The sequence below is a fragment of the Gorilla gorilla genome, chromosome 7 (genome assembly GCF_029281585.2).
Source record: "Gorilla gorilla gorilla isolate KB3781 chromosome 7, NHGRI_mGorGor1-v2.1_pri, whole genome shotgun sequence".
Taxonomy (NCBI): Eukaryota; Metazoa; Chordata; class Mammalia; order Primates; family Hominidae; genus Gorilla; species Gorilla gorilla.
Genome location: NC_073231.2, coordinates 150,824,662 through 150,850,278, shown reverse-complemented (window position 1 = coordinate 150,850,278; position 25,617 = coordinate 150,824,662). Strand labels below are relative to the sequence as shown.

Here is a 25,617-nt window from a genome sequence, read left to right as displayed (position 1 = left end):
GTTGCCCAGGCTGGAGTGCAATGGTGCAATCTTGGCTCACTGTAACCCCTGCCTCTTGCCCTTCTGCCTCTGCCCTTCCATGAAGACATCTTCAGCCTGCTTAGGCTGGACACACTGTGCCAGTCTTGCTATATGGATGGCCTCCATCTTGCTGCTCTTTCCTGCTTTGGTTCCCCCAGCCCTGGTATGGATGCTACCTTGTTCAGCTTTACTTTATACCTTTGGGACTAAGTTGTCTGGAAAGGAGAAGAGGAAATGTAGAATCTTTGTCTTTAAAATTAAAAGGCTGTGGTCTTTTTATTATGCCATGTTTCCTGCTTGCTGTATTGCTTCAGGTTGTGAGGCAGATAACAAAGAGTTGCCTCTCCAAAAGGAACCCCCAAAGCATGAAACCACAGTGGGTGGCATGTGTTAAAAAGGAGATATTGACTAAGCACCCAACTTTTTTAAAGCCTACAGAGTTGTGAGTCTACTAGAGAAATATCAGGGAAATCTTTGTAGAGGAAAACTAAGAAAATGTTTAAGAAAGTACTAGTCAAGTAAATGTGAAGATAAATCACAGTGATCCATAAAAACATTCCATGGGAGAAAAGCCAGGAGTATAACAATGTTGACAGCATCCTAGACTTGACCTCAAACCCTGTAGCATATCTGAATGTTCCCACAAAAGAGAAAACCTATCAACGTAATTCATCTGGACACAGCTTCAGATAACTCACATTTTAACAATCACCAGAAAGCCCACATCCTAATGAAATCTCAAAAACATGCAGAACATCAGAGTACAGCCTTTAATGAGCACTCAAACAGTTACCATGGAGAGGAATTGTGTAGTGTAGTGAACATGGTAAGCCTTAAGAAGGACTAACACAATTTAGAAAACACCAGAGATTTCACTATAAAGACAAGTTCTATGAAGGCAGAGTGTGGGAAAACCTTCAACTACAGCTCTAATCTTGTGTAACACCAAAGAATCCACATTGAAAATAAGCCTTATCAGTGTAACAAATGTGGAAAGGCCTTTGTTTAAAGTTCTAACCTAATTTCCCATCACAGAACTCAAACTGGAGAGAAATCCTATGAATGTAATGAGTGTGAAAGGGCATTCTCTCTGGGATCAACCAATATGAAGCATCAGGGGATCAATCATATGAAGCACCAGGGTTACTGGTGAGCAACCCTACACACATGTAAAAAATGTGGAAAGGTCTTTGGTCAGCATCCAGCCTTTATTCGACATCTGGAAGTTCACACAGGGTAGAAATCTTATGAACATACTGGATGTGGAAAACCCTAAAAATAACAGTTCTGCCCCCTTAGCCATGGAAGAGCAGACTGGTGAAAGCAGTGTACAAAGTAATAAAGACAATGTGCTAAAGGTCATTTAAACCACAGGACAGACTAGATCTTAGAGAAGTACAGTTCCTCCAGGATGTGACTGCTGTGTGCTGTGACCAGAAAGTAAATTGTACTCTACTAGTTTCAGCTGGAAAACAGTAAATATTTTTCTGAAACGTTAATCTGATCTTGCCTCTCCCTGCTTAAATCCTTTAATGACTTCCCACATCCTATAGCAGCATTTCTCAAAGCTGCTAACAGCAGAGGTAATGTGGAAGGAAAATGAAATAAAATAAGTAACATTAAAGTTTAAAATAATAAACACAACATAGGTAATAGTTACCATTTAGTGTAGGCTATTTAGAAGTTATACATAGGCTAAGAAATTTAAGCAGCCCCTCTCAGCATAGCTAAGAAGTTGCACCTGCGAGCTTACCTCAACCTTCCAAGCTTATCTCCGGCCTCGCGACTCCCTCATACTTCCGTAATTCCTGTTTTCCCTTACCCCAGCTCTGTCCAGCTTCAAGGTTGACTGGTCAAGATAACTAAATGTAAGTTTTCTCAGAATTGTCACAGGTTGAATAATTTACTGTCTTTGTCTGAAACTTGTATCCTGCCTTGTTTTTCACGCCTGTAACGACATATAAGCAAGCCTGCTTTCTTTGTCTGGGTCGGTAGCCATTTTGGGCATGAGCCTGCTGTAGGCTCGGGTGCCCGAATTAAAGTTCTCTTTGGTCTCCAACTGTCTCTTCGTCTTCCTTGGCTAGAGTCTTACTGCAACAGTAAGTGCTCACTAAATACCCCTAGTGAGTTTGGGATCAAGGGAGTAGGAAAGCAGGAAGAAAAGAAATAACAGTCAACAGGGGAAGTGAGAGATGTTGCAAAGGCCGCTCTCAGAACGGACCCCACTATCCTTAAAAGAAAAGGCTAGCTTGTGCCAATGGGCCAGAGTGGAACAGGCATCCCATGGAGTATACCTGGAAGATTCCCGGGTCTTCTGCATGAGTTGCCCCTAATGCCCAGTGTTTCTAAACGAGAAGGCAGGTACGTGGTACTTGGGGCGGCCATCTGTGTTAGCTAACTGCCTTTATCCAAAGTTAAAATAAACCTCATGTCTCTATGACAAGCAGGTAATTGCAGCTTGGAGCCAGCCATCTGCTGAACTCCCACAGAGACAAGGAGGGAAGCTATCTTCCTTGGCCTTTTTATTTCAAAGAAATCACTCCAAGGTCCTTAAGAAAGAAATTCCTGGTTTATAAAACTGGCAAGAGGCTTATGCAGCTTTTTTAAAAGTTTACATACATTTCAAGAGGGCAAAGAAAGATTTTCCTATTACAAAGTTTTCTAAAAGAAATGGTCTTAGTAAAAGGAAAGAAGTGTCTCTTCCCTTGGGCACCATGAAAAATCCAACTTTCAAAAAAATATTTAGGGCCGGGCGTGGTGGCTGACACCTGTAATCCCAGCACTTTGGAAGGCTGAGACGGGTGGATCACTTGCGCTCAGGAGTTCAAGACCAGCCTGGGAAACATGGCAAAACATCACCTCTACAAAAAAATACAAAAACTAGCTGGGCGTGGTGGTGGGCGCCTGTGGTCCCAGCTACTCCGGAGGCTGAGGTGGGAGGATCGCTTGAGCCCAGGAGTCGGGCCGTATGCGCCACTGCACTCTGGCCTGGGAGACGGAGAGAGACCCTGTCCCGCCCCCACCTTCAACCTCCCCCCAAAAAATTAAAGAAGATTTAGTGTGGTGGCGCGTTGCTTGTAGTCCCAGTTACTCGGGAGGCTGAGGCAGGAGGATCGCTTGAGCCCGGGAGGTTGAGGTTGCAGCCTGGGCGACAGAGCAAAACCCCGTCTCTAAAAAATAAAATACCCTATGGCTCTTCTCACAACTGCTCATTCTCTGACATCTTAATGCTCCCACTGTCCCACTGAAGACAGGCTGCTTTCCTTTCCATTCTCGTAAGTCCTCCCTCCGGGCCCGTGCTCCTCACCTGCTCGGGTCGCACCTGGCCTCTCCCCTCACTCCGCTTCACCCCCGCCCGCCGCCCGTTCCGCACGCGCGTCTCAGCACCGACTGGTTGGTTCTCGAATTCCAGCTCCACTGGAATAGGTCTGAAACCTCTCTGCACCTCGGCTTCCTCATTTAAGCGATGGCAGCAGCCTTCTAGAGGGGGCGATGAGGTCAAAAGACTACAGGTGGGAAGTGCTAGGTGCACAGCGGGCGCGAGCTGGATTCTGAGCTTGATCACTACTTGGAGGTGGGGGAAAAGTCGCCCGAGAGAGGGGGACAGTGCGCGGCAAGACGTCCTAGGTCAGGAAGGGCCGGGTCCAGAGCACGGAGAACAACCCCCGGTTGAGGAGCGTCCGCAGGAACGCTCGGTGTTGGGGTCCCTTCCTTCGCAGCCGCACGCCGCCGGCGGCACCTCTGCACCTGCGCCCTCTCGCCCGCAGATTCCGCCAAGGGCTTGTAGGGACGTAACCGGGAAGGAACATGACTGCCGGAGCATTGAGTACTATCAGCCGCCTAGAGCGGACCCACGAAACCTGGAATTCAATTGGTTGGTGAGCTGAAGGGCAGGGCGGAAGTTCACATTAGGCATTTCCGGTCCAGGGGGTTTGGCTCTCCACCGCACGGGATTTAGCGTTCGTGCTCCTTCCCTTCCCGTGGTCCAGCCGAGTGAGTCCCGAGCTAGGGCGCCTGGTGCGGAGGTGCCGGAGTGGCGCTGGGGCGGGCAGGGACGGTGCCGTGGTTCTGAGAGGCCGAAGGACGGGCCCCGCGGCCTCAGTGACCCGTAGAGGACGCGTCGAGGGCGGCTGCGGGGTGCTGAGCGCCCGCTTTGTGTTGACCGAGGGGCGGGCAGGGCGAGGGTGGTGTGAGGCACGAGCGGAGGCAGCGGGGCGTGCAGGTCTACGGGCTGTCGTCCACGCTCCCGAGCAACACTGAGGCAGGGAAGCCGGATGGATAAAAAGATCTCGCAGAGGAAGGGAGTTTGGGCAATGTCAGGGGATGAGCTGAATTGTGGGTTTTGTTTTTTTTTTCAGAAGAGAGAAAAGTGCATTTCATTTAGCAGGAATGTATTGATTGAAAGGGTAAAGCTGTGAGAGCTGTGGTGTGAAGGAGCTTCTGTTGTGGGGAAGGAAAGGAATAGGCAGGAGGTGATATCTCACAGATGCGCTGGAACAAGCTCAACACTCATTCATTTAGTAGGCACTCGGTAAATGCTGACTTACTGATTAGGACAATTGAGACTTAGTATTGTTTGCGGTTTGCTAATACTGTGCTGAGCATTTTATACATATTCTCATTTAACGCAATATAGTCACTTAAGGAGTAGTGTCAATCTCATTTTATGGTCTGTGGAAAAACTCAAGTCACTTACCTGAGACCTCTGCATGAGTAAGTGGTGGATCCAAGGTTAGAACTCAGTCCTATTCGAGTCCAGAGCCCATGTGCCTTAATGTGGCAGCATTACATGCCTGCCACATGCGTTTAGGAGTGAAGGCAGAGTACACTAAGAGGTACCGCTTGTGATTCACAAAGGGCATAAGCAGCAGGGGCCAGTCAAAGGCAAGCCCTGTCTGAGGACTGGAAGATTCCCTCTGACCAAGGTGTGCCTCAGCTGGAGACTGTGAAGACATCAATGAGCTTATGTTCAGCGGCCAGTCAGAAAGTCTGTCCAACAAAGGCTTAAATGATGATGAGACAGGGTTTGTTCCAGAGTTTGTTGTGAAATGCCAGGGCTCTAGAATGTGTCTCCAACGTTCTCTTGGCTTTCCTTTGTGGTCACTCCATTCCCCTTATTTCCTTTCAGATGCCTCTTGGCAAACTTCCCTTAACATCTTGGTGACGAGAACTGGGCCTTGCGGTCACCTAGAGCGGAAGGAAAAGGGCGCATTTCCTCCTGAACTAAACTAAGGAATTTGTTTATGTGTAGAGGGCTGTGGGGAGGTGACTTGTTGTGTATGCTGAGGCCAATTGGGAAGGCTTTTGTGGGAGTGACACATGTCACTGCTAAAATAAAACCAGATTTGTGGTTTTAGATGTCATCTATGTACTGACAGTTTTCAGTATATACCCAGCCAGCCCAACCTCACTCTTGAATTTTCAACTTGTATATCCAGATGCCCTAATTTTCCATTTATAAATCTAATAGGTATCTTAAACATTACTGTACACAAGACAAGTTTTACATTTAATCTTTCTGCAGTCTTACTCTTCTGAGTATATGGAAATTTCATAATTTCAGTTGCTCAGGCCAAAAATCTTGGTGTCTCGTCCTACATGAAATTCATCTGCAAATCCTATTGATGGTACCTTTGAAATGTATCCATAATCTGGCTGCTTTTTGTCACTTCTGCCACCACCAGTCTGGTCCAGGACATTCATCTCTAGCTGGATTGTTGCTAGAACCTTCTGACTGGTTTCCCGTTTTTGTTCCTTACCCCCACCCCATAGTCTATTCAAAGCACCCTCAAAGCAGCAGCTGTAGAGACCACATCTGAGGTCATATGACTCTTCCCAGACATTCCAGGCACTTCCCATCCATTCAGAATAAAACCCATAGCCCTAAGGCTTACAAGGTACCCACCCCAGAGGGTACCCACCTCTTTTACCCTCCCCTAGTCTGTTTGAGCCCCTCTGGCTTCCTTGCCTGTTCTTGAACACAGGTGTGCTTGCATCTCAGAGCCTTTGCACTTGTGCTCTCCTCCTGCCTGGGATGTACCTCACTGATAACCACATGGTGCCTACCTTCGCTCCATCCAGATCTCTGATTTGTTGTCACTTTATCGGAGGTGTCTTCCCTGGCCATCCTGTGTAAAATATCTCCTACCACCAGTCGCTGCCCTCGTGCTGCGTCATTAATTTTTTGTATCCTTTGTCATTACCTGACACCACCTGGGCATTGTGTCTGTGTGTCACGCATACGTGTCAACTTCTCCATTTGCTCATTCACTGCCTTAGCACCAGAGCCTGGTCCGCTGTCTCAGCTGTTTGCCGTCTGTGCAGGACCTCATAGGTGGGCCTGGGAAACGCAGTCCATTGTCTCTCCTGGCCAAGTGCACTGCCACAGTCCTGGCTTTCACATGGTGGCCTCAGGATGCTGTCATCCCCGGGGCCTCAGGAAGGCCTCTCTTGAGACATGGAGAGGTATGGCAGAAAATTGGGGAGGGGATATGGTCTCAGAGACCACTGGCTACTTAGTTCATCCACCTTTCCTGGGGTGTTCAGGCAGCTCATAATTGGGTCTCTGCTACCACAAAATGTCTAGGCTTAGAAGTCTCAGAGCACCTGTGGGGAGCAGAAGGTTGGTCAGGCTCCATCACCCTCCTCTCCCTACAGCTCTGCCCACACCTCAGGACAAGCTCAGAGACCTAGTGATGGCCGTCATGCAGCTCCTTCTTGGTGGGCTCCAAGTGAGTGGTCCTCATGGAGTCTCTTCCATGTGACCTCAGCCTTTTCTCGGCAGGAGTCTGTCTATAAGGGGCTGGTCCCAGAGGGTGGACAGCTCCCTGTCTCCACCAATGTCCTCAGTTCCTGAGTTCAAGTCCCTGAAATGTACTTCTCACTTTTTTACTGTCCCTGGACCAGGTACAGTAGAGGTCAGGGTTGGGGCACACCAAGATGAGCCAACATAGTGTCTGCCTCAAAGAGTTCACATTAGTGGGGAAGACAGGTACATGTTCCCAGAGGGATTTTACCAGTCCTGAGCCTAATATCTTCTCCCTCCAGGTCCTGACCTGAGGGCTGCATCAAGATCTTGTCATTCCATATCATGGTTTCCTTTGAGGATGTGGCTGTACCCCTCTCCCAGGAGGAGTGGGACTGTCTGATCCCTGCTCAGAGGGGCCTCTACAAGGGTGTGATGATGGAGACCTATGGGAACCTACTCTCACTAGGTAAGTTCCCTCCCTGGGGCTCAGCTCCTGGGCTTCCTGCTCCTTAACCTTGAGGATCAAGCTTGGGGCTCAGAGGCTCCTCCGCCCCTGGGCCCAAAGACCAGACATTTTGACCATGGTACCATGCAGGTCTGGTTTGCACAGAGAGGGGGACAGGTGGTACTGGGACCCTCCTTGATTTTTTTTTTTTAATAGGCAATGTCTCACTCTGTTGCCCATCCTGGAGTGCAGTGGTGAGACCCTAGCTCACTGTAACCTTGACATCTTTGGTTGAAGAGATCCTCCTACCTCAGCCTCCCAAGTACCTGGGACTACAGGCATGGGCCACCATGCCTGTCTTATTTTACTTTTTTAGAGACAGAGCCTCTATGTTGCCCAGGTTGGTCTCAAACTCCTAGCCTCAAGGAATCCTCCCACCTTGGCCTCCCATGCCTTTCCAACCCTCCCTGATTTATAGAAGGAGAATATTATTCATTGCACACCTAGTACATCCCTATCCCCTGAATTAATCTTTCTGCATCTTGATGATCGGTGGTAGGATACACAGTTTATAAATGAACCTGAGGCTAACAAATACTGTCACTTTTCTTAAGTTTACACAGCCTGTTGGTGGCAGATCTGGGATATGGATCTGTTCGGTTTCAGAGCCCTGCTTTCCTTTCACTGGAATGTGCTCTTCCCTTTAGCCCTTTTTTTTTTTTTTTTTGGTTTCTGCCAGCCTTTATTTGAGAAAATTTACACAAAAATCCCCAATGCAACATTTACAAGTGAATCTGTATAAATCCCATATGCCTCTTTCCCAAACTGAAAAATGGCTTTATGACAGGGGTCCATGACAATGGTATAAAAATACTTACTTAAACTGCATCATTCTCATTTATATTATACAGACCATTTTGGATAATATGCTCAAAAGTGGAGGAAAGCACATAACACCCCTGTTTTTAAAGATTATTTGCTCTTGTATCAGTCTTTTGTCAAAGGCAAATACTTTTACTTCTTGGATAAAACCAAGGTATAATATCAATTAACTTTTAAACCAAAAGCACAAAATGTCCCAGTTGATAGTTTTGGCATGAGTAAAGGGAAGGGACATGAGAGAATGTCAGCTCCTACAAAGCTTAAGTTTAGGGTCACACTTGGGAACAAAAGCATCAACAAAACAAAATATTCTCTTCTCCTATCTTCTTGACATTTTGTCACATCAGAAGAACATAACTAACAGAGTAGCTTTCATTGCTCCTGAAAAGGGGAAAGGCACCAGCCAGAAATAGGAAAGAAAATCTTGTTAGATTAATGGTACATGATAGAATTTCACACTAAAAAGTTTAATGATGGAGGATGGGCGTAGTGGCTTACATGTGTAATCCCAGCACTTTGAGAGGCTGAGGTCAGTGGATCACTTGAGGTCAGGAGTTCGAGACCAGCCCGGCCAACACGGTGAAACTCCATCTCTACCAAAAATACAAAAACCAGCCAGGCGTGGTGGCATGTGCCTGCACTCCCAGCCACTCTGGAGGCCGAGGCGGAAGAATTACCCGAACCCAGGAGGTGAAGGTTGCAGCAAGCTGAGATAGCACCATTGCACTTCAGCCTGGGCATCGCAGCAAGACTCTGTCCCAAAAAAAAAAAAAAAAAGTTTAAGAATGGATCTTAACCCACATATTATTTTCTCTACTTGGATGTACCCTCTGTAACTTAGTATATGTAATACTACATGTAGACTTTCTCAATATCTGCTGCCTATGGTAAGGATCTGCAGCCAGGTTCTCAGAAGCAGTACCTACCAATTCTTAACATCAGGTGGCAATGTTGTACAAGTTAACGGCAGAACTACTTTTATGCCACATGAGAGGAAGATACAAGGAGTCAAAAGGGGGAAAAAACAGGTTTGGGTTCATAGTAGCAGGAACATGAACAGAATAGCCTGAGATTTTAACAACATAACTCATTCCCTCTTCCACCTTTGTACTTTATCCAGGTCAACACATCAGGGTTCTCTAACAATTCCAGTATTCTGCTTCTTTACTGTAAGATACATGTAATTCTTGCCACTGTGATTAAATAAGCCCTGTGATAGCAAGGTTAAAACGAGATTACAGAAAGGATAAACTCTACCTACTTTCTTGAGAGATGTGGGAAAGATTTCAAGTGACAGCATTTTTCATAACTGTTTATAAACATGGTCATTTATATCCACATTTTCTCTTATTTATGTTAGTTTTGGCCCTTAGGCACCTCATACTCCTACAGTGATTATTGGCTTTGCTTTCATTGGCTTTGTATTTTTAAGTATTTACCCTCTTAATGGCCCTCCTAGATATCTATTTTATACATCATATTTCTTAATTCTCTAGATGGAACACTGAAGGACAGGAATTAAGTAAGTGACTGGCCATGCAAGAAGAGTTGTAAATTTTACTTATTTTTCCTTGGTAGAAGTTATGTTAAAAATTTAAGCAACCACGTATCTAACAGAAGAGTTTTATCTAGGATGTATAAAAAAACTCTGAAAACTCAATAGTAAAAAGAACAAATGACCTAAATAGAAAATAGACAAAAGACATGAACAGACATTTCACTGAAGAGGATGTATAGATGGCAAATTAGCACATGAAAAGATACTCAACATCATTAGCCATTGGAAAATGCAAATTAAAACCACATGTGGTATCATTACACACATCTATATTAATGGTTAAGATAAAAAATAGTAGTAATACCAAACGCTGGTGAGGATGTGAAGAAACTGGATCAGTCATACATTGCTGTATGAATTGTATGAGTGGCTGTATGTAAAAGGTACAGCCACTCTGGAAAAAAGAGTAGGGTAGTTTCTTACAAAGATATATGTGTTTACCACACAACCCAACAATTGCCCTTTTGAGCATTTATCCCAGAAAATGAAAACGTATGTTCACATAAAAACCTGTACATGAATGTTCACAGCAGCTTTATTAGTAAGGGCAAAAAACTAAAAACAACTCTTTTGTCCTTTAGTAGGTGAATGGTTAAGCAAACTGTGGTACATCCATACCATGGAATACTACTCAACAATCAAAAGGAACTGCCCAGACTTCACCACAATGCAATATATGCATGTAAGAAATCTGCACTTATACCCCCTAAATATATAAAACATTTTTAAAAGAAAAAAAGGAAGAAGATACATGCAACAACTTGGATGGATTTCAAGGGAATTATGCTGAATGAAAAAAAGTCAACCTCGTAAGATTACATTCTATATGATTCCATTCATACAACATTCTTGAAATGACAAAATTACAGAGATGGAGGACAGAACAGTGGTAGCCACAGGTTGGGGTGAGGGGATAAGAAAGGGATGTGGCTGTGGCTGTAAAAGCGCAGCACAAGGGATCCATGTGATAGAACTGTTCTGTCTCTTGTGATGGTGGTCACGTGAATCTACACATGATAATACTGCATAGAATTGTCTAAAATGACATTTTCTTTAAGAGTTATCTACAGTTTAAAGCTCACTTTTATGAAGTGTCACATCCATCACCATTTTAAGAGACATAAAATCATGAAAAGATATCACCAGAAGCTACGTAAACATTTCAGCTAAGGGTAAAGAGAAAGTTAAGAGTGTTTTCACAAGGAAATTGAAAGAAGTCAATCCAAATGAAGTCAACATGGTCACACAAAAATCTTGGTAAAAGAACTAGAATGGAAGCCCAAACTGCTGAGCAAGTGGGAGAAGAAAAGAAAACTTGGTTCAAACAGATCACACAAGGGAACCCAGGACAAATGCTGACTTTGGCATTATCTAGGTAACCCTTTTTTTTGTCATAGGTGACTCTAATAATAGACCTGTTGTTGCAAAACCAGTCAAAATCCTACCAAATTAAAAAGAAGTCCCTCATTGACTTGTTGGGTGTAGGTGGTACCCCGTGTCCTCACACACCAAAAGAGATCATTTTTGGCAAGAAAGCTCCTACATGCCTTGATGGTGCTGCTGGTAGGATGCCTTAGGCCAGGCCCATCCCAGCGATGTTCTGCTGGCTGTGGTAAAAGGTGGGAGGAGAATATGCCTTATTCATTACTCAATCAACTTCTTAGCCTTGAAGAAGCGTCACAGGTAGAAGATCTGCCAGGTGGCTAGTCCAATGAGGCAGAACATTGAAAAGATGCTGAAGTGTAGGACCCAAGTGTTTGTTGACTCGCTGGTATCACCATCTCCTCTTCTCTCTCCTTCATGTAGGCAAAATCATTAACAATAGATTCTGAAAGGTCTTCTAGGTGTCGCAGCTTCACCTCTAATGGTTTGAACTTCTCAACTTTTGCAATCTCTTTGTGATTTTTCACCTCCACTCCATGCTTCATGTCTAGGATCATAAGTTGGTCAGGTATCCGCCCTGTTTCCTTGCTCTCAAAACACACTTCCAACATGTCATAATCTTCAGTGGTAAAGGCAAATTTCCCCTTGGTTGTATTCTCTTTGGAGTAGAAAATATGGCCAGCAGAATCTGTGATCTTGAGGTGGCTGCACAGGCCACCAGTGCCCCCAGACTGGTCAGAGATCTCATATGTGCCAGTCACTAGTAGGTCCTTGTGGATCTCCTCACGGAAGCAGTTGTGAGAATTAATGGGCAGATGGAAGGAGATGGCGAGGACCAAGCTGGGGCCCAGCAGAAACAAAAGCAGCAACGCCGACGGACAAGGGCCATGCTGGGCTGGTGGGCCAGACTAACCAGGCATGGTGCTGGAGACTCATTCCCCCTTTAGCCCTTCTTCTGGGGATCAACACCCCCTACTATGAGTCCTCTACCATGATGTGTTCAGGCCCCAACGCTGTCCTATCTATGCTCCCCGTCCCCCTGAAAAGCTAGTTTTGACCTTTCTTCAGCTTAGGCAGAGGCCTGTGTCTTTCTCCACGGTTAGAGACCAGGTGGCAGGGAAGGACACAACCAGCACAAAGACTCAGACCACAGGTCCATCCTGCCCTCTACCTGGGATGAATTTTCAGGTCTTGCTTCCTTTCTCTGGAGCAGGACTTCAAGCTTCCAAACCTGATGTCACCTCCAGGCTGAATCCGGGGGACGAACCATAGACCCCTCACATCCTGAGAACTCGGGGGAGCTGGAGCTGGAGGCACAAGAGAGAAGGTGAGTCTGCCCCCACTCTCTGCTTCTGTGGTAGGTGCTGCAGCTTCACTCACGAATCCCTTCTCTACAAGCTCCAGACAAATCTCTTGTTACCCTCAGGCCTTTGCTATCCTCCTCCTTTTTCTATCTTGTCCTCTTTCCTTGCTGTTATTTGCCCCTGTTATCTGCCCATAAGTAGGTTTGTGTTTTATTTACCCTAGAAAAATGCTATTTCAGCCACAAAAAATGGTTCGAGTGTCTTTCCCTGGCAGCTGGCTCCCAGTCCCTTCACTTCTATGTCATCCACTCCTTAGGCTCTTTGGGAAAAATGCTAATTACATTTTTCCTCTGCTCTGACACCACAGCAACAATCAACAAAGACTTCGTGACCAAATGTATGGAGGGTTTTTCCCATGTTCCAAGCAGCTCTAATTCAATTCAATTCTGGTGCTCTCTTGGAGATAGCCTCAGATCCCACAGTCTGAGGGCTCAGTCTCTGAGACTGTCCCCTCAAGGCACTAGTTCTAAGTTCGGGGTTTCCAAACTTGAGACCAAAAGGATTCAAGTTGGGGTTCCCATGACCCTCACTTTGGGTTCTATTAATTTGCTGGAGCATCTCACAGAACTCAGGGAAACACTTAGATTTACCAGTTTAGGCTGGGTGCAGTGGCTCATGCCTGTAATCCCAGCAATTTGGGAGGCCGAGGTGGGCAGATCACTTGAGGTCAGGAGTTCGAGACCAACGTGGCCAATATAGTGAAACCCCATCTCTACAAAAGATACAAAAATTAGCCAGGCATGGTGGTGTGCATCTGTAGTCTCAGTTACTTGGGAGGATGAGGCATGAGAATCCCTTGAACCCAGGAGGCAGAGGTTGCAGCGAGCTGAGATCATGCCACTGCACTCCAGCCTGGGTGGCAGAGTGAGACCCTGTCTCAGAAAAGAAAAAAAAAGATTTACCAATTTATTATAAAGGATAAAGATGAAGAAATGTGTAGGCTGAGGTATGGGGGAAGGGGTGCAGAGTTTTCATGCCCTTCCTGGGTGCATCACCCTCTAGGATCCTATCCACTTAGCTATCCAGCAGCTCTCTGAACCCTGTCCTCTTAGGTTTGTATAGAGGCTTTATTATGTAGGTATGATTGATTAAACCATTGGCCATTGGTGATAAACTTAACCTTTAGCTCCTTTCCCCTCTCTGAGTTTGGGGCATTGGAGCTGAGAATCCCAACCCTGTAATCGTGCCTTGGCCTTTCCAGTGACCAGCTTCATCCTAAAGCTGTCAGTCAACATAAGCCTACGAAAAGACAGCACTTTGGAGATTACAAGGATTTTAGGAGTTGTATGCCAGGTTATGGGGATGAAGACCAAATATATATTTCACACTATCCCACAGGGTTTGCTGGCCAGCTCTGTTTTGGCTGCTTGGAAACACCAATTAGAGAGACGTTCTCTTCTAAGTCTCTCATTCCTGCTGTTATTCACTCAGAGCATCCCAGGCTGATTCTCGGTCTTAAGGAAACAGATGAGCTAGAAAGGGTTTCTTCCTGTGTAGTGGGGAACCTGGGCATGTAAAGAGTAAGCAGAGCAGAGTCCTAGGGCTCTGCGCTACCACACAGCTAACGTTGGTCATTTGCACTTGATGCAGGCCTGGCACTGTGCTGTCACAATGAATTTATGGAATTCACCAATATCTCTGCACAATTGGTGTCCAGGAAACTGAGGCACAGAGAGGTTAAATTATTGGCCCCAGATCACACAGCCAGCCAGGGACAGAACAACGTTGGGTCCCTGGCAGATTGGTCTCAGCCCCATACTCTTATTTATTTTCTTTAAAGAACCAGCCTTATTGAGGTGTAATTAACATATAATATGTTAATACATATTTAAAGTATATGATTTTATATCTTTTGACGTACGTATACACATGTGAAACCATTGCTACAATCTAGGGCAGATATATCCATCACCCCCAAAAGTTTTCTCCTCCTTCATCATCTTTCACTCCTTCCCACCTTTCTCACTCCTTCCCACTTCTATACTGAAGCAATTACTGATCTCCTTTCTGTCACTATAAATTATATATACATATATATATATATATATATTTTTTTTTTTTTTTTTTTTTGAGATGGAGTCTCGCCCTGTCACCCAGGCTGGAGTGCAGTGGCACGATCTCGGCTCACTGCAAGCTCCGCCTCCTGGGTTAAGGCCATTCTCCTGCCTCAGTCTCCTGTGTAGCTGGGACTACAGGCACCCACCACCATGCCTGGCTTTTTTGTATTTTTAGTAGAGACAGGGTTTCACCGTGTTAGCCAGGATGGTCTCCATCTCCTGACCTCGTGATCTGCCCACCTCGACCTCCCAAAGTGCTGGGATTGCAGGCATGAAGCACCGCACCCGGCCTTTTATATTCTTTTGAATAAATCAAACTTTATGTAATTTTATGTTTCTTCTCCATTAGCTTTTTAGTTGTACATTCTTTTTTAAGTGATGACTCTAATGATTAAATATGTCTCCTCAACTTACTATGGTCTACCTTAATATTTTTACCACTTCTTGAAAAATGCAAGATCCTTACGTTTCCTTTTGTCCCTCTCCTGCCTTTCATTATTATAGTCACTTATTTTGTACTACCTACTTTGAAACCTCACCAGAGAGTTTATTCTGTTGCTATTTTTGACGGTATATGTACATTTAGAGTTACCCTTTCTAGTGTTTTTCATTCGTTTCTGCAGTTCTGTACTTTTGTCTAAGATCATTATTTTCAGTTTGAAAAATTTCCTTTAGTATTTCTTGTACTTAAGTTAGCATTATTCTGTGAGCTTTTGTTTGTCTGAAAATGTCTTTATTTTCCTTTCTTGATTTTTTCCTTTATTCTATGGATATGATGTATTAATTGATTTTTGGACGCTAAACAAACCTTGCATTTCTGGGATAAATCCCACTCAGTAATGGTGTATAATTTTTATATATGTTTTCATTGAATGAATTGGGAAGTGTTCTCTTTTGTTTTTTTGGAAGAGTTTGTGAAGAATTGGTATTAAGCCTTTTTTCTATTCTCTAGTTCATTAGTTTCTGTTATATTCCTTATTTTCTACCTTCTGCTTGATTTGGGTTTAGTTTTTTTGTTTGTTTGTTTGTTTGTTTGTTTTCCCAGTGTTTTAAGGTAGAAGATTAGGTTGTTGATTTGCTCCCTTTAAAAAAAAAAAGTAGGCATTGAAGGGGCCAAGATGGCCAAATACAAACAGCTCCAGTCTGCAGCTCCCATTGAGACCAACACAGAAGATGGGTGATTTCTGCATTTCCAACTGAGGTACCCAGTTCATCTCATTGGGACTGGTTAGGTAGTGGGTGCAACCCATGGAGAGGGAGCAGAAGCAGGGAGGAACATCGCTTCACCCAGGAAGTGCAAGGAGCCGGGGGACCTCCCTGCCGCAGCTAAGGGAAGCCATGAAGGACTGTGCTACCCGGCCTGGGTACTACACTTTTCCCATGGTTTTTACAATCTGCAGATCAGGAGATTCCCTCATGAGCCTACACCACCAGGGTCCTGGGTTTCAAGCACAAAACTAGGCGGCTGTTTAGGCAGGCACCGAGCTAGGTGCAGGAGTTTTTTTCATACCCTGGTGGCACCTGGAATCCCAGTGAGACAGAACTATTCACTCCCCTGGAAAGGGGGCTGAAGCCAGGGAGCCAAGTGGTCTCAATCAGCGAGTCCCACTCCCATGGATCCCAGCAAGCTAAGAACCACTGGCTTGAAATTCTCACTGCCAGCACAGTAGTCTGGAGTCAACCTGGGACGTTCGAGCTTGGAGGGGGAAAGAGCATCTTCTGACATTACTGAGGCTTTAGTAGGTGGTTTTCCCCTGACGGTGCTAAGGAGACCAGGAGGTTTGGACTGGGCGGAACACCACAGTGCGGCAAAGCAGCTGTGGCCAAACTGCTTCTCTAGATTTCTCCTCACTGGGCAGGGCATCTCTAAAGGAAATGCAGCAGCCCCAGTCAGGAGCTTACAGATAAAACTCTCACCTCCCTGGGACAGAGCACCTGGAGGGAGGGGCAGCTGTGGGTGCAGCTTCAGCAGACTTAATCTTTCCTGCCTGGCTGTGAAGAGAGCAGCTGATCCTGACAAAGGGGATTCTCCTAGCACAGCGCACCAGTTCTGCTGAGGGACAGACTGCCTCCCCAAGTGGGTCCCTGAACCCCGTGCCTCCTGACTGGGAGACACCTCTTAACGTCTCAAGAGACACCTCATACAGGAGAACTCCAGATGGCATCAGGTCAGTGCCACTCTGGGATGAAGCTTCTAGAGGAAGGAGCAGGTGGCAATCTTTGCTGTTCTGCAGCCTCCACTGGTGATAACCAAGTCAACAGGGTCTGGAGTGGACCTCCATCAAACTGCAGCAGACTGGCAGAAGAGGGGTCTGACTGTTAGAAGAAAAACTAACAAACACAAAGCAACAATAACAACATCAACAAAAAAGACCCCACACACACACACAAACTCCATCCAAAGGTCATCAGCCTCAAAGATCAAAGGTAGATAAATCCACGAAGATGAGGAAAAACCAGTGCAAAAACACTGAAAATTCCAAAAACCAGAATGTCTCTTCTCTTCCAAATGATCACAACTCTTCTCCAGCAAGGGCACCAAACTGGATGGAGAATGAGACTGATGAATTGACAGAAGTAGGCTTCAGAAGGTGGGTAATAACAAACTCCTCTGAGCTAAAAAAAAAAAAACCATGTTGTAACCCAATGCAAGGAAGCTAAGAAACTTGATAAAAGGTTACAGGAACTGCTAACTAGAATAACCAGTTTAGAGAGGAACATAAATGACCTGATGGAGCTGAAAAGCACAGCACAAGAACTTCGTGAAGCCTATACAAGTATCAATAGCCGAACTGATCAAGTGGAAGAAAGGATAGTAGAGATTGAAGATCACCTTGCTTAAATAAGGCATGAAGACAAGATTACAGAGAAAAGAATTAAAAGGAACGAACAAAGCCTCCAAGAAATATGGGTCTATGTGAAAAGACCAAATCTACGATTGATTGGTGTATCTGAAAGCAATGGGGAAAATGGAACCAAGTTGGAAAACACACTTCAGGATATTATCCAGGAGAGCTTCCCCAACCTAGCAAGATATGCCAACATTCAAATTCAGGAAATACACAGAACACCACTAAGATACTCCACAAGAAGATCAAACCCAAGATACATAATCATCAGAATCTCCAATATTGAAATGAAGGAAAAAATGCTAAGGGCAGACAGAGAGAAAGGTCAGGTCACCTACAAAGGTAAGCCCATTAGACTAACAGTTGATCTCTCTGCAGAAACCCTATAAGCCAGACGAGAATGGGGGCCAATATTCAACATTCTTAAAGAAAAGAACTGGGCTGGGTGCAGTGGTTCACACCTGTAATCCCAGCACTTTGGGAGGCTGAGGTGAGCAGATTACCTGAGGTGAGGAGTTCGAGACCAGCCTGACCAGCATGGAGAAACCCTGTCTCTACTTAAAAATACAAAAATACAAAAATTAGCCACATGGTGGCACATGCCTGGGAGGCACAGGTTGCAGTGAGCTGAGATTGCACCATTGCACTCCAGGCTGGGCAATAAGAGCAAAATTCCATCTCAAAAAAAAAAAAAGAAGAAGAAGAATTTTCAACCCAAACTTTCATATCCAGCCAAACTAAGTTTCATAAGCAAAAGAGAAATAAAACCCTTTCCAGACAAGCAAATGATGAGGGATTTTGTCACCAGCAGGCCTGCCTTACAAGAGCTCCTGAAGGAAGCACTAAATATGGAAAGGAAAAACTGGTACCAGCCACTGCAAAAACACACCAAAATATAGAGACCAATGACACTATGAAGAAACTGCATCAACTAATGTGCAAAATAACCAGCTAGCATCATGATGCCGGGATCAAAATCACACATAAAAATATTAATCTTAAACGTAAATGGGCTAAATGCCCCAATTAAAAGATGCAGACTGGCCAATTGGATAAAGAGTCAAGACCCATCCGTGTGCTGTATTCAGGAGATCCATCTCACATGCAAAGACACACATAGGCTCAAAATAAAGGAATGGAGGAATATTTACCAAGCAAATGGAAAGCAAAGAAAACAAAAACAAAGCGGGGGTTGCAGTACTATTCTGATAAAACAGACTTTAAGCCAATGAAGATCAAAAAAGACAAAGAAGGGCATTACATAATAGTAAAAGGATCAATGCAACAAGAGGAGCTAACTATCCTAAATATATATGCACCCAATACAAGAGCACCCAGATTCATAAAGCAAGTTCTTAGAGACCTACAAAGAGATTTAGACTTCCACACAATAATAGTGTGAGACTTTAACACCCCACAGTCAATATTAGATTAATAAGACAGAAAATTGGCATCCTTTATTTATTTATTTATTTATTTATTTTTAATTTATTATTTTTTTTTTGAGACAGAGTCTCACTCTGTTGCCCTGGCTGGAGTGCAGTGGTGCAATCTCGGCTCACTGCAAGCTCTGCCTCCTGGGTTCATGCCATTCTCTTGCCTCAGCCTCCTGAGAAGCTGGGACTACAGGTGCATGCCACCACACCCAGCTAATTTATTTGTATTTTTAGTAGAGACGGGGTTTCACCGTGTTAGCCAGGATAGTGTTGGTCTCCTGACCTCATGATCTGCCCACCTTGGCCTCCCAAAGTGCTAGGATTACAGGTGTGATCCACCACACCCAGCCATAATCCTTTAAAATTAAAGATATTCAGGACTTGAATTCTTCTCATTCTTGTCAGTGCCACATGGCACTTATTCTAAAATCAACCGCATAATTGGAAGTAAAACACTCCTCTGCAAATGCAAAAGAACAGAATTCATAACAGTCTCTCAGACCACAGTGCAATCAAATTAGAACTCAGGATTAAGAAACTCACTCAAAACCACACAACTACATGGAAATTGAACAGCCTACTCCTGAATGACTCTTGGGTAAATAATGAAATTAAGAATGAAATAAGTTCATTGAAGCCAATGAGAATGAAGAGACAATGTACCAGACTTTCTGGGACACAGCTAAATCTGTGTTAAGAGGGAAATTTATAGCACTAAATGCCCACATCAGAAAGCTGGAAAGATCTGAAATTGGCACCCTAACATCACAATTAACTAGAGAAGCAAGGGCAAACAAATTCAAAAGCTAGCAGAAGACAAGAAATAACTAAGATCAGAGAAAAACTGAAGGAGATACAGAAAGGAAAAACCCTTCAAAAATCAATGAATCCAGGAGGTGGTTTTTTGAAAAAATTAACAAAATAGATAGACCACTAGCTAGACTAATGAAGAAAAGAGAGAAGCATCAAATAGACACAATAAATAATGATAAAGGGGATATTACCACTGATCCCACAGAAATACAAACTATGATCGGAGAATACTATAAACACCTCTACACAAATTAGAAAATCTAGAAGAAATGGATAAATTTAGTTTAGTCTTCTAGAAGACTAAACCAGGAAGATGTCAAATCCCTGAATAGACCAATAACAAGTTCTGAAATTGAGGCAGTAATTCATAGCCTACCAACCAAAAAAAAGCCCAGGGCCAGATGGATTTACAGCCAAATTCTACCAGAGGTATAAAAAGGAGTTGGTACCATTCCTTCTGAAACTATTCCAAACAATAGAAAAAGAGGGACTCCTCCCTAACTCATTTTATGAGGCCAGCATCATCATGATACCAAAACCTGACAGAGACACAACAAAAAAAAGAAAATTTCAGGTCAATATCCCTGATGAACATCGATGCAAAAATGCTCAATAAAATACCGGCAAACTGAATCCAGCAGCATATCAAAAAGCTTATTCATCACGATCAAGTCAGCATCATCCCTAGGATGCAAGGCTGGTTCATCATATGCAAATCAATAAATGCAATCCATCACATAAACAGAACCTATGACAAAAACCACATGATTATCTCAATAGATGCAGAAAAGACCTTCGATAAAACTCAATATCGCTTCATGTTAAAAACTCTCAATCAGCTAGGTATTGATGGAACATATAATAGCTATTTATGACAAACCCATAGCCAATATCTTACTGAATAGGCAGAAGCTGGAAACAATCCCTTTGAAAACTGGCACAAGACAAGGATACCCTCTATCACCACTCCTATTCAATGTAGTATTGGAAGTTCTGGCCAGGGCAATCAGGCAAGAGAAAGAAATAAAGAGTATTCAAATAGGAAGAGAGGCAGTCAAATTGTGTCTATTTGTAGATTACATGATTGTGTATTTAGAAAACCCCATTGTCAGCCAGGTGCAGTGGCTCACACTTGTAATCCCAGCACTTTGGGAGGCTGAGGCAGGCAGATCACGAGGTCAGGAGATTGAGACCATCCTGGCTAACACAGTGAAACCCCGTCTCTACTAAAAATACAAAAAAATTAGCCAGGCATGAGCCAAGATTGTGCCACTGGACTCCAGCCTGGGTGACACAGCAAGACTCCATCTCAAAAAAAAAAAAAAAGTCAGGAAACAACAGATGCTGGCGAGGCCATGGAGAAATAGGAATGCTTTTACACTGTTGGTGAGAGTGTGAAGAAGTTCAATCATTGTGGAAGACAGTGTGGTGATTCCTCAAGGATCTAGAACCAGAAATACCAGTTGACCCAGCAATCCCATTACTGGGTATATAACCAAAGGATTGTAAAGCATTCTACTATAAAGATAAATGCACACATACGTTTCTTGCAGCACTATTTACAATAGCAAAGACTTGGAACCAACCAAAATGCCCATCACGGATAGACTGGATTAAAAAAATTTGGCATATATACACCATGGAATACAACACAGCCATAAAAAAGAATGAGTTCATGTCCTTTACAGGGACATGGATAAAGCTGGAAGCCATCATCCTCAGCAAACTAACACAGGAACAGAAAACCAAAAACCTTATGTTCTCACTCATAAGTGGGAGTTGAACAGTGAGAACACATCAACACAGGGAGGGGAACATCACACACCGGGGCCTGTCAAGGGGAGAGGGACAAGGGGAGGGAAAGCATTAGAACAAATACCTAATGCATGTGGGCCAAAAACCTACATGACAGGTTGATAGGTAGATTACCATGGCACATGTATACCTATGCAGCAAACCTGCAGGTTCTGCACATGTATCCCAGAACTTAAAGTAAAATTTCTAAAAAATTTAAAAAAATTTTTTTTAACTTTAAATAATGTAGGTATTGACAGCTACAAATTTCCTTCTAAGCACAGATTTAGCTGCATCCCACAGGTTTTGATATGTTGTGTCTTCCTTTTCATTCATCTCAAAGTATTTTCTAATTTTACTTGGTATTCCTTGTTTGACCCATTGGTTCTTTAGTACTGTGTTGCTTAATTTTTACATTTTTGTGAATTTAGCAAATTATTTTCTGTTATTAGTTTCAGTTTCATTCCATTATGTTTAGAAAACATAATGACAAGGAAACTTGTACAATTTCAGTCTTTTTAAACTGATCCAGGCTTGTTTTATGGCCTAGCCTATGATCTATCCTGGAAAATATTCCATGTGTGCTTGAGAAAAATGTGTATTCTGCTGTTGTTGGGTGGAGTATTCTCTAACAACTTATGTTTGTTAAGTCTAGTTTGTATATAGTGTTCTAAATCTTCTACTCTTGTCACTCAGTATCCATGGGGGATTGGTTCCAGGAACCCCTTCAAATACCAAACTCCACAAGTCGCTTATATAAAATGGTGTAATATTTTCATATAACCTATGTATATCCTCCTCCTATATACTTTAATACAATGTAAATGCTATGTAAATAGTTGTTATACTGTACTGTCTAGGGAATAATGACAAATCTGTATATGTTCAGTACAGATGCCACCATGCTTTTTGTTTAATTTCCAAATTTTTTTGTATCTGTGGTTACTTGAATCCATTGATGGAGCATCCCTAGTGTATTAGTCTGTTTTCACACTGCTATGAAGAACTACCTGAGACTCGGCAATTTATAAAGGAAAGAGGTTTAATTGACTCACAGTTCCACATAGCTGGGGAGGCCTCAGGAAACTTACAATCATGGAAGAAAGTGAAGGGGAAGCAAGGCACGTCTTACATAGCAGCAGCATTTGGTGGGGAGGGTCGACTGCCAAGCACTTTTAAACCATCAGGTCTTGTGAGAACTCACTATTATGAGAACAGCATGGGGGAAACCACCCCCATGATCCAATCACCTCCCACCAGGTCCCTCCCTCAACATGTTGGGATTACAATTTGAGAAGATATTTGGGTGGGGACACAGAGCCAAACTATATCACCTAGATACAGAGGGCCAACTGTATTTCCTTGTTGATTTTCTGGTTAGATGTTCTATCCAAATTGAAAGTGGGGTTTGAAGTCTCTGACAACTATTGTTGAACTATGTATTTCCCCCCAGTTCTTTCAACCTTTCATTGCATATACTTTGAAGCTCTGTCGTTAGCTGTGTATATGTTTACAAGTGTTAAAACTTATGAGTTGACTTTTTATCATTATAAAATTTCTATCTTTATCTCTGATAGCATGTTACATTTTAAAGTCTATTTTGTCATTATTAGTATAACCACTCCAGCTTTCTTATGGTTCCTATTTGCATAACACAGGGTATCTTATTTGATTTATGATTTTTCAGCTTCACAATGGTGAAAATCATTCTGTTTTTCACTTTCAGTACAGTGGTCAATAAATTGCATGATATTCAACACTTTACTATAAAATAGGCTTTGTATTAGATTATTTTGCCCAATTGTAGACTAATGTAAGTGTTCTGAGCATGTTTAAGGTAGGCTAGACTAAGCTATGTTTGATAGGTTAGATGTATTAAATGCATTTTTGACTTACTAGTCCATTCTCACACTACTATAAAGAAATACCCAATACTGGGTAATTTGTAAGGAAAAGAGGTTTAATTGGCTCACAGTTCTGCAGGCTGTACGGGAAGCATACCAGCTTCTGCTTCTAGGGAGGCTTCAGGAAACTTACAATCATAGCAGCAGGTGAAGGGGAAGCAGGCACATATTACATGGCTGGAGCAGGAGGAAGAGATACAGGGAGGAGGTGCCACACACTTTTAAACAACCAGATCTCACAAGAACTCTATCACAAGAACAGCACCAGGGGGATGGTGCTAAGCCATTCATGAGAACCGCCCCCATGATCCAATCACTTCCTACCAGGTCCTGCCTCCAGCATTGGAGATTGCATTTCAGCATGAGATTTGGGTGGGAACATAGATCCAAACCATATCAACTTCTATGTTTTCAACATACGATGGGTTTTTCAGGACATAACCCCATCGTAAGTTGAGGAGCATCTGTGTATCTTTTTCCATTCTTTTACTTCCAATCTGTTTATATCTTTGAATCTAAAGTGTATTTCCAATAGATAGCATATAGTTGGATATTGTTTTTTAATCCACTGTGATTCTGCCTTTTTTTCCTTTTTTTCTTTCTGCCTTTTCTTTGAATTGTTTAGTCACATTTATTGTTATTTTTTGTGTAGTTGTGTTTACATCTGCCATTGTGCTCTTTGTATTTTGTATATCTTGTGTCTTTTCTGTTCTACCATTCCTCCTTAATTTTTTTCTTTTGCATTGAGTAGATTTTATTTTATTTTTATTTTTAGAATCAGGTCTTGCCCTGTTTCCCAGGCTGGAGTGCAGTGGCCTGATCATGGCTCTCTGTAGCCTTGAACTCCTGGGCTGAAGGGATCCTTCTTCCTCAGCCTCCAGTAGCTGGGACTACAGGTGTGTGCCACCATGCCTGGCTAAGTGTGTGTTTTTTTGTTTTGTTTTGCTTTTTTTTTTTCAATTTTATTTTTAGAAACTGGGTCTTGCTTTTATGTTGCCTAGGCTGGTCTCAAACTCCTGGCCTCAAGTGATCTTCCTGCCTCAGCCTCCCAAGTGACTGGGATTATAGATGTGAACCACCATGCCCAGCTGCATTGAGTACAGTTTTTCTATTATAACATTTTAATTTCTTAAATGATATTTTCACTTTTTGAAAGTTATTCTCTTAATTACTACTCTAGAGCTTACCACATACATTTTATCAGAATTTGCTTCTAACTTATACTAACAAAATTCAATGAGATATGGAATTGTTACTCATATATAGCTCTATTTAATCTTCCTCCTTTATATACTATTGTTTTACAATAAATGTTTGTTATAAACCCACCAATACATTTTTATAATTTTTACTTTATATAATTTTATGTCAGTTGTGGAAACAGAAAAGAAATAAGAGCAAGTATATATTGGTAAAGTTTTTAATGTTTACTTTCTTATTTACCATTTATGGTTTTCTTCATATGTTCCTGTACATTCAGGTTACCATCTGCTGTCATTTCCTTTGTACAGTACAACTCTGCTCTCATCCACCTCCTTTGTGCTGTTGTCATATATAATACATTTTTACATCTTAAAGCCTAAACAATGTAATTATATAAAATCGATTTATAAAATTGCTTTTTAAATTAATTAAGAGAGATGAAAAACATACATTTATACTGTCATATAATTAAAGAATTACCTTCATCTTTATTCTTTGTGTTTTGGGTGGGTTCTCATTTCTATCTGGGTTTACTTGCTTCCAACCTGAAGAATTTTCTTTGGTTTTTTTTTAAGGTGCATCTAGCAGCAATAAATTATGTTTATATTTATCTGGTAATGCTTTTATTTCATCTTCACTTTTGAAAGATAATTTGCTGGATAGAAACTTCTTTTTTCTTCTTCTTTTTTAGAGACAGTCTCACTCTGTTGCCCAGGCTGGAGTACAGTGGCATGATCTCAGCTCACTGCAGCCTCCACCTCCTGGGTTCAAGTGATTCTCCTGCCTCAGCCTCCTGAGTAGCTGGGATTATAGGCATGCACCACCATACCCAGCTTTTTTTTTTTTAATAGAGGCGGGGTTTCACCATGTTTGCCAGGCTGGTCTCGAACTCCTGATCTCAGGTGATCCATCCACTTTGGCCTCCTGAATTGCTGGGATTATAGGTGTGAGCCAACATACTTGGCCAGGATAGAAAATTCTTGGTTGAGAGTCTTTTTCTTTCAGAACTTTGAATATGTTATCCACTGTCTTCTGTCCTCCATTAGTTCTGATAAGAAGTCTGCTGTTTATCTTATTGGGGTACCCTTGTACATGATAAGTTGTTTTTCTCTTGCTTTCAAGATTTTCTCCTTGTCATTAACATTTAACGTTTTTACCAT

At 42.9% G+C, this 25,617-nt stretch overlaps 1 protein-coding gene and 2 pseudogenes across 1 annotated transcript in view; 1 reads left to right on the top strand and 2 right to left on the bottom strand.

Moving 5' to 3' along the window:
* Positions 1–3,208: 3,208 nt before the first annotated feature.
* LOC101129920 (putative uncharacterized protein ZNF252P-AS1) lies at positions 3,209–3,844 on the bottom strand (annotated as a pseudogene).
* Positions 3,845–3,927: 83 nt separating this feature from the next.
* Positions 3,928–25,617, top strand: part of LOC101129578 (zinc finger protein 252-like) — a 29,344-nt gene continuing 7,654 nt past the window's right edge. Inside the window, 3 exon segments of the mRNA XM_019032045.4 lie at positions 3,928–4,014; positions 7,069–7,235; positions 12,251–12,364. Of these exon segments, the coding sequence (XP_018887590.1) occupies positions 7,112–7,235; positions 12,251–12,364 (238 nt within the window). The 5' untranslated portion in view covers positions 3,928–4,014; positions 7,069–7,111.
* LOC109027990 (transmembrane emp24 domain-containing protein 10-like) lies at positions 11,299–11,969 on the bottom strand (annotated as a pseudogene).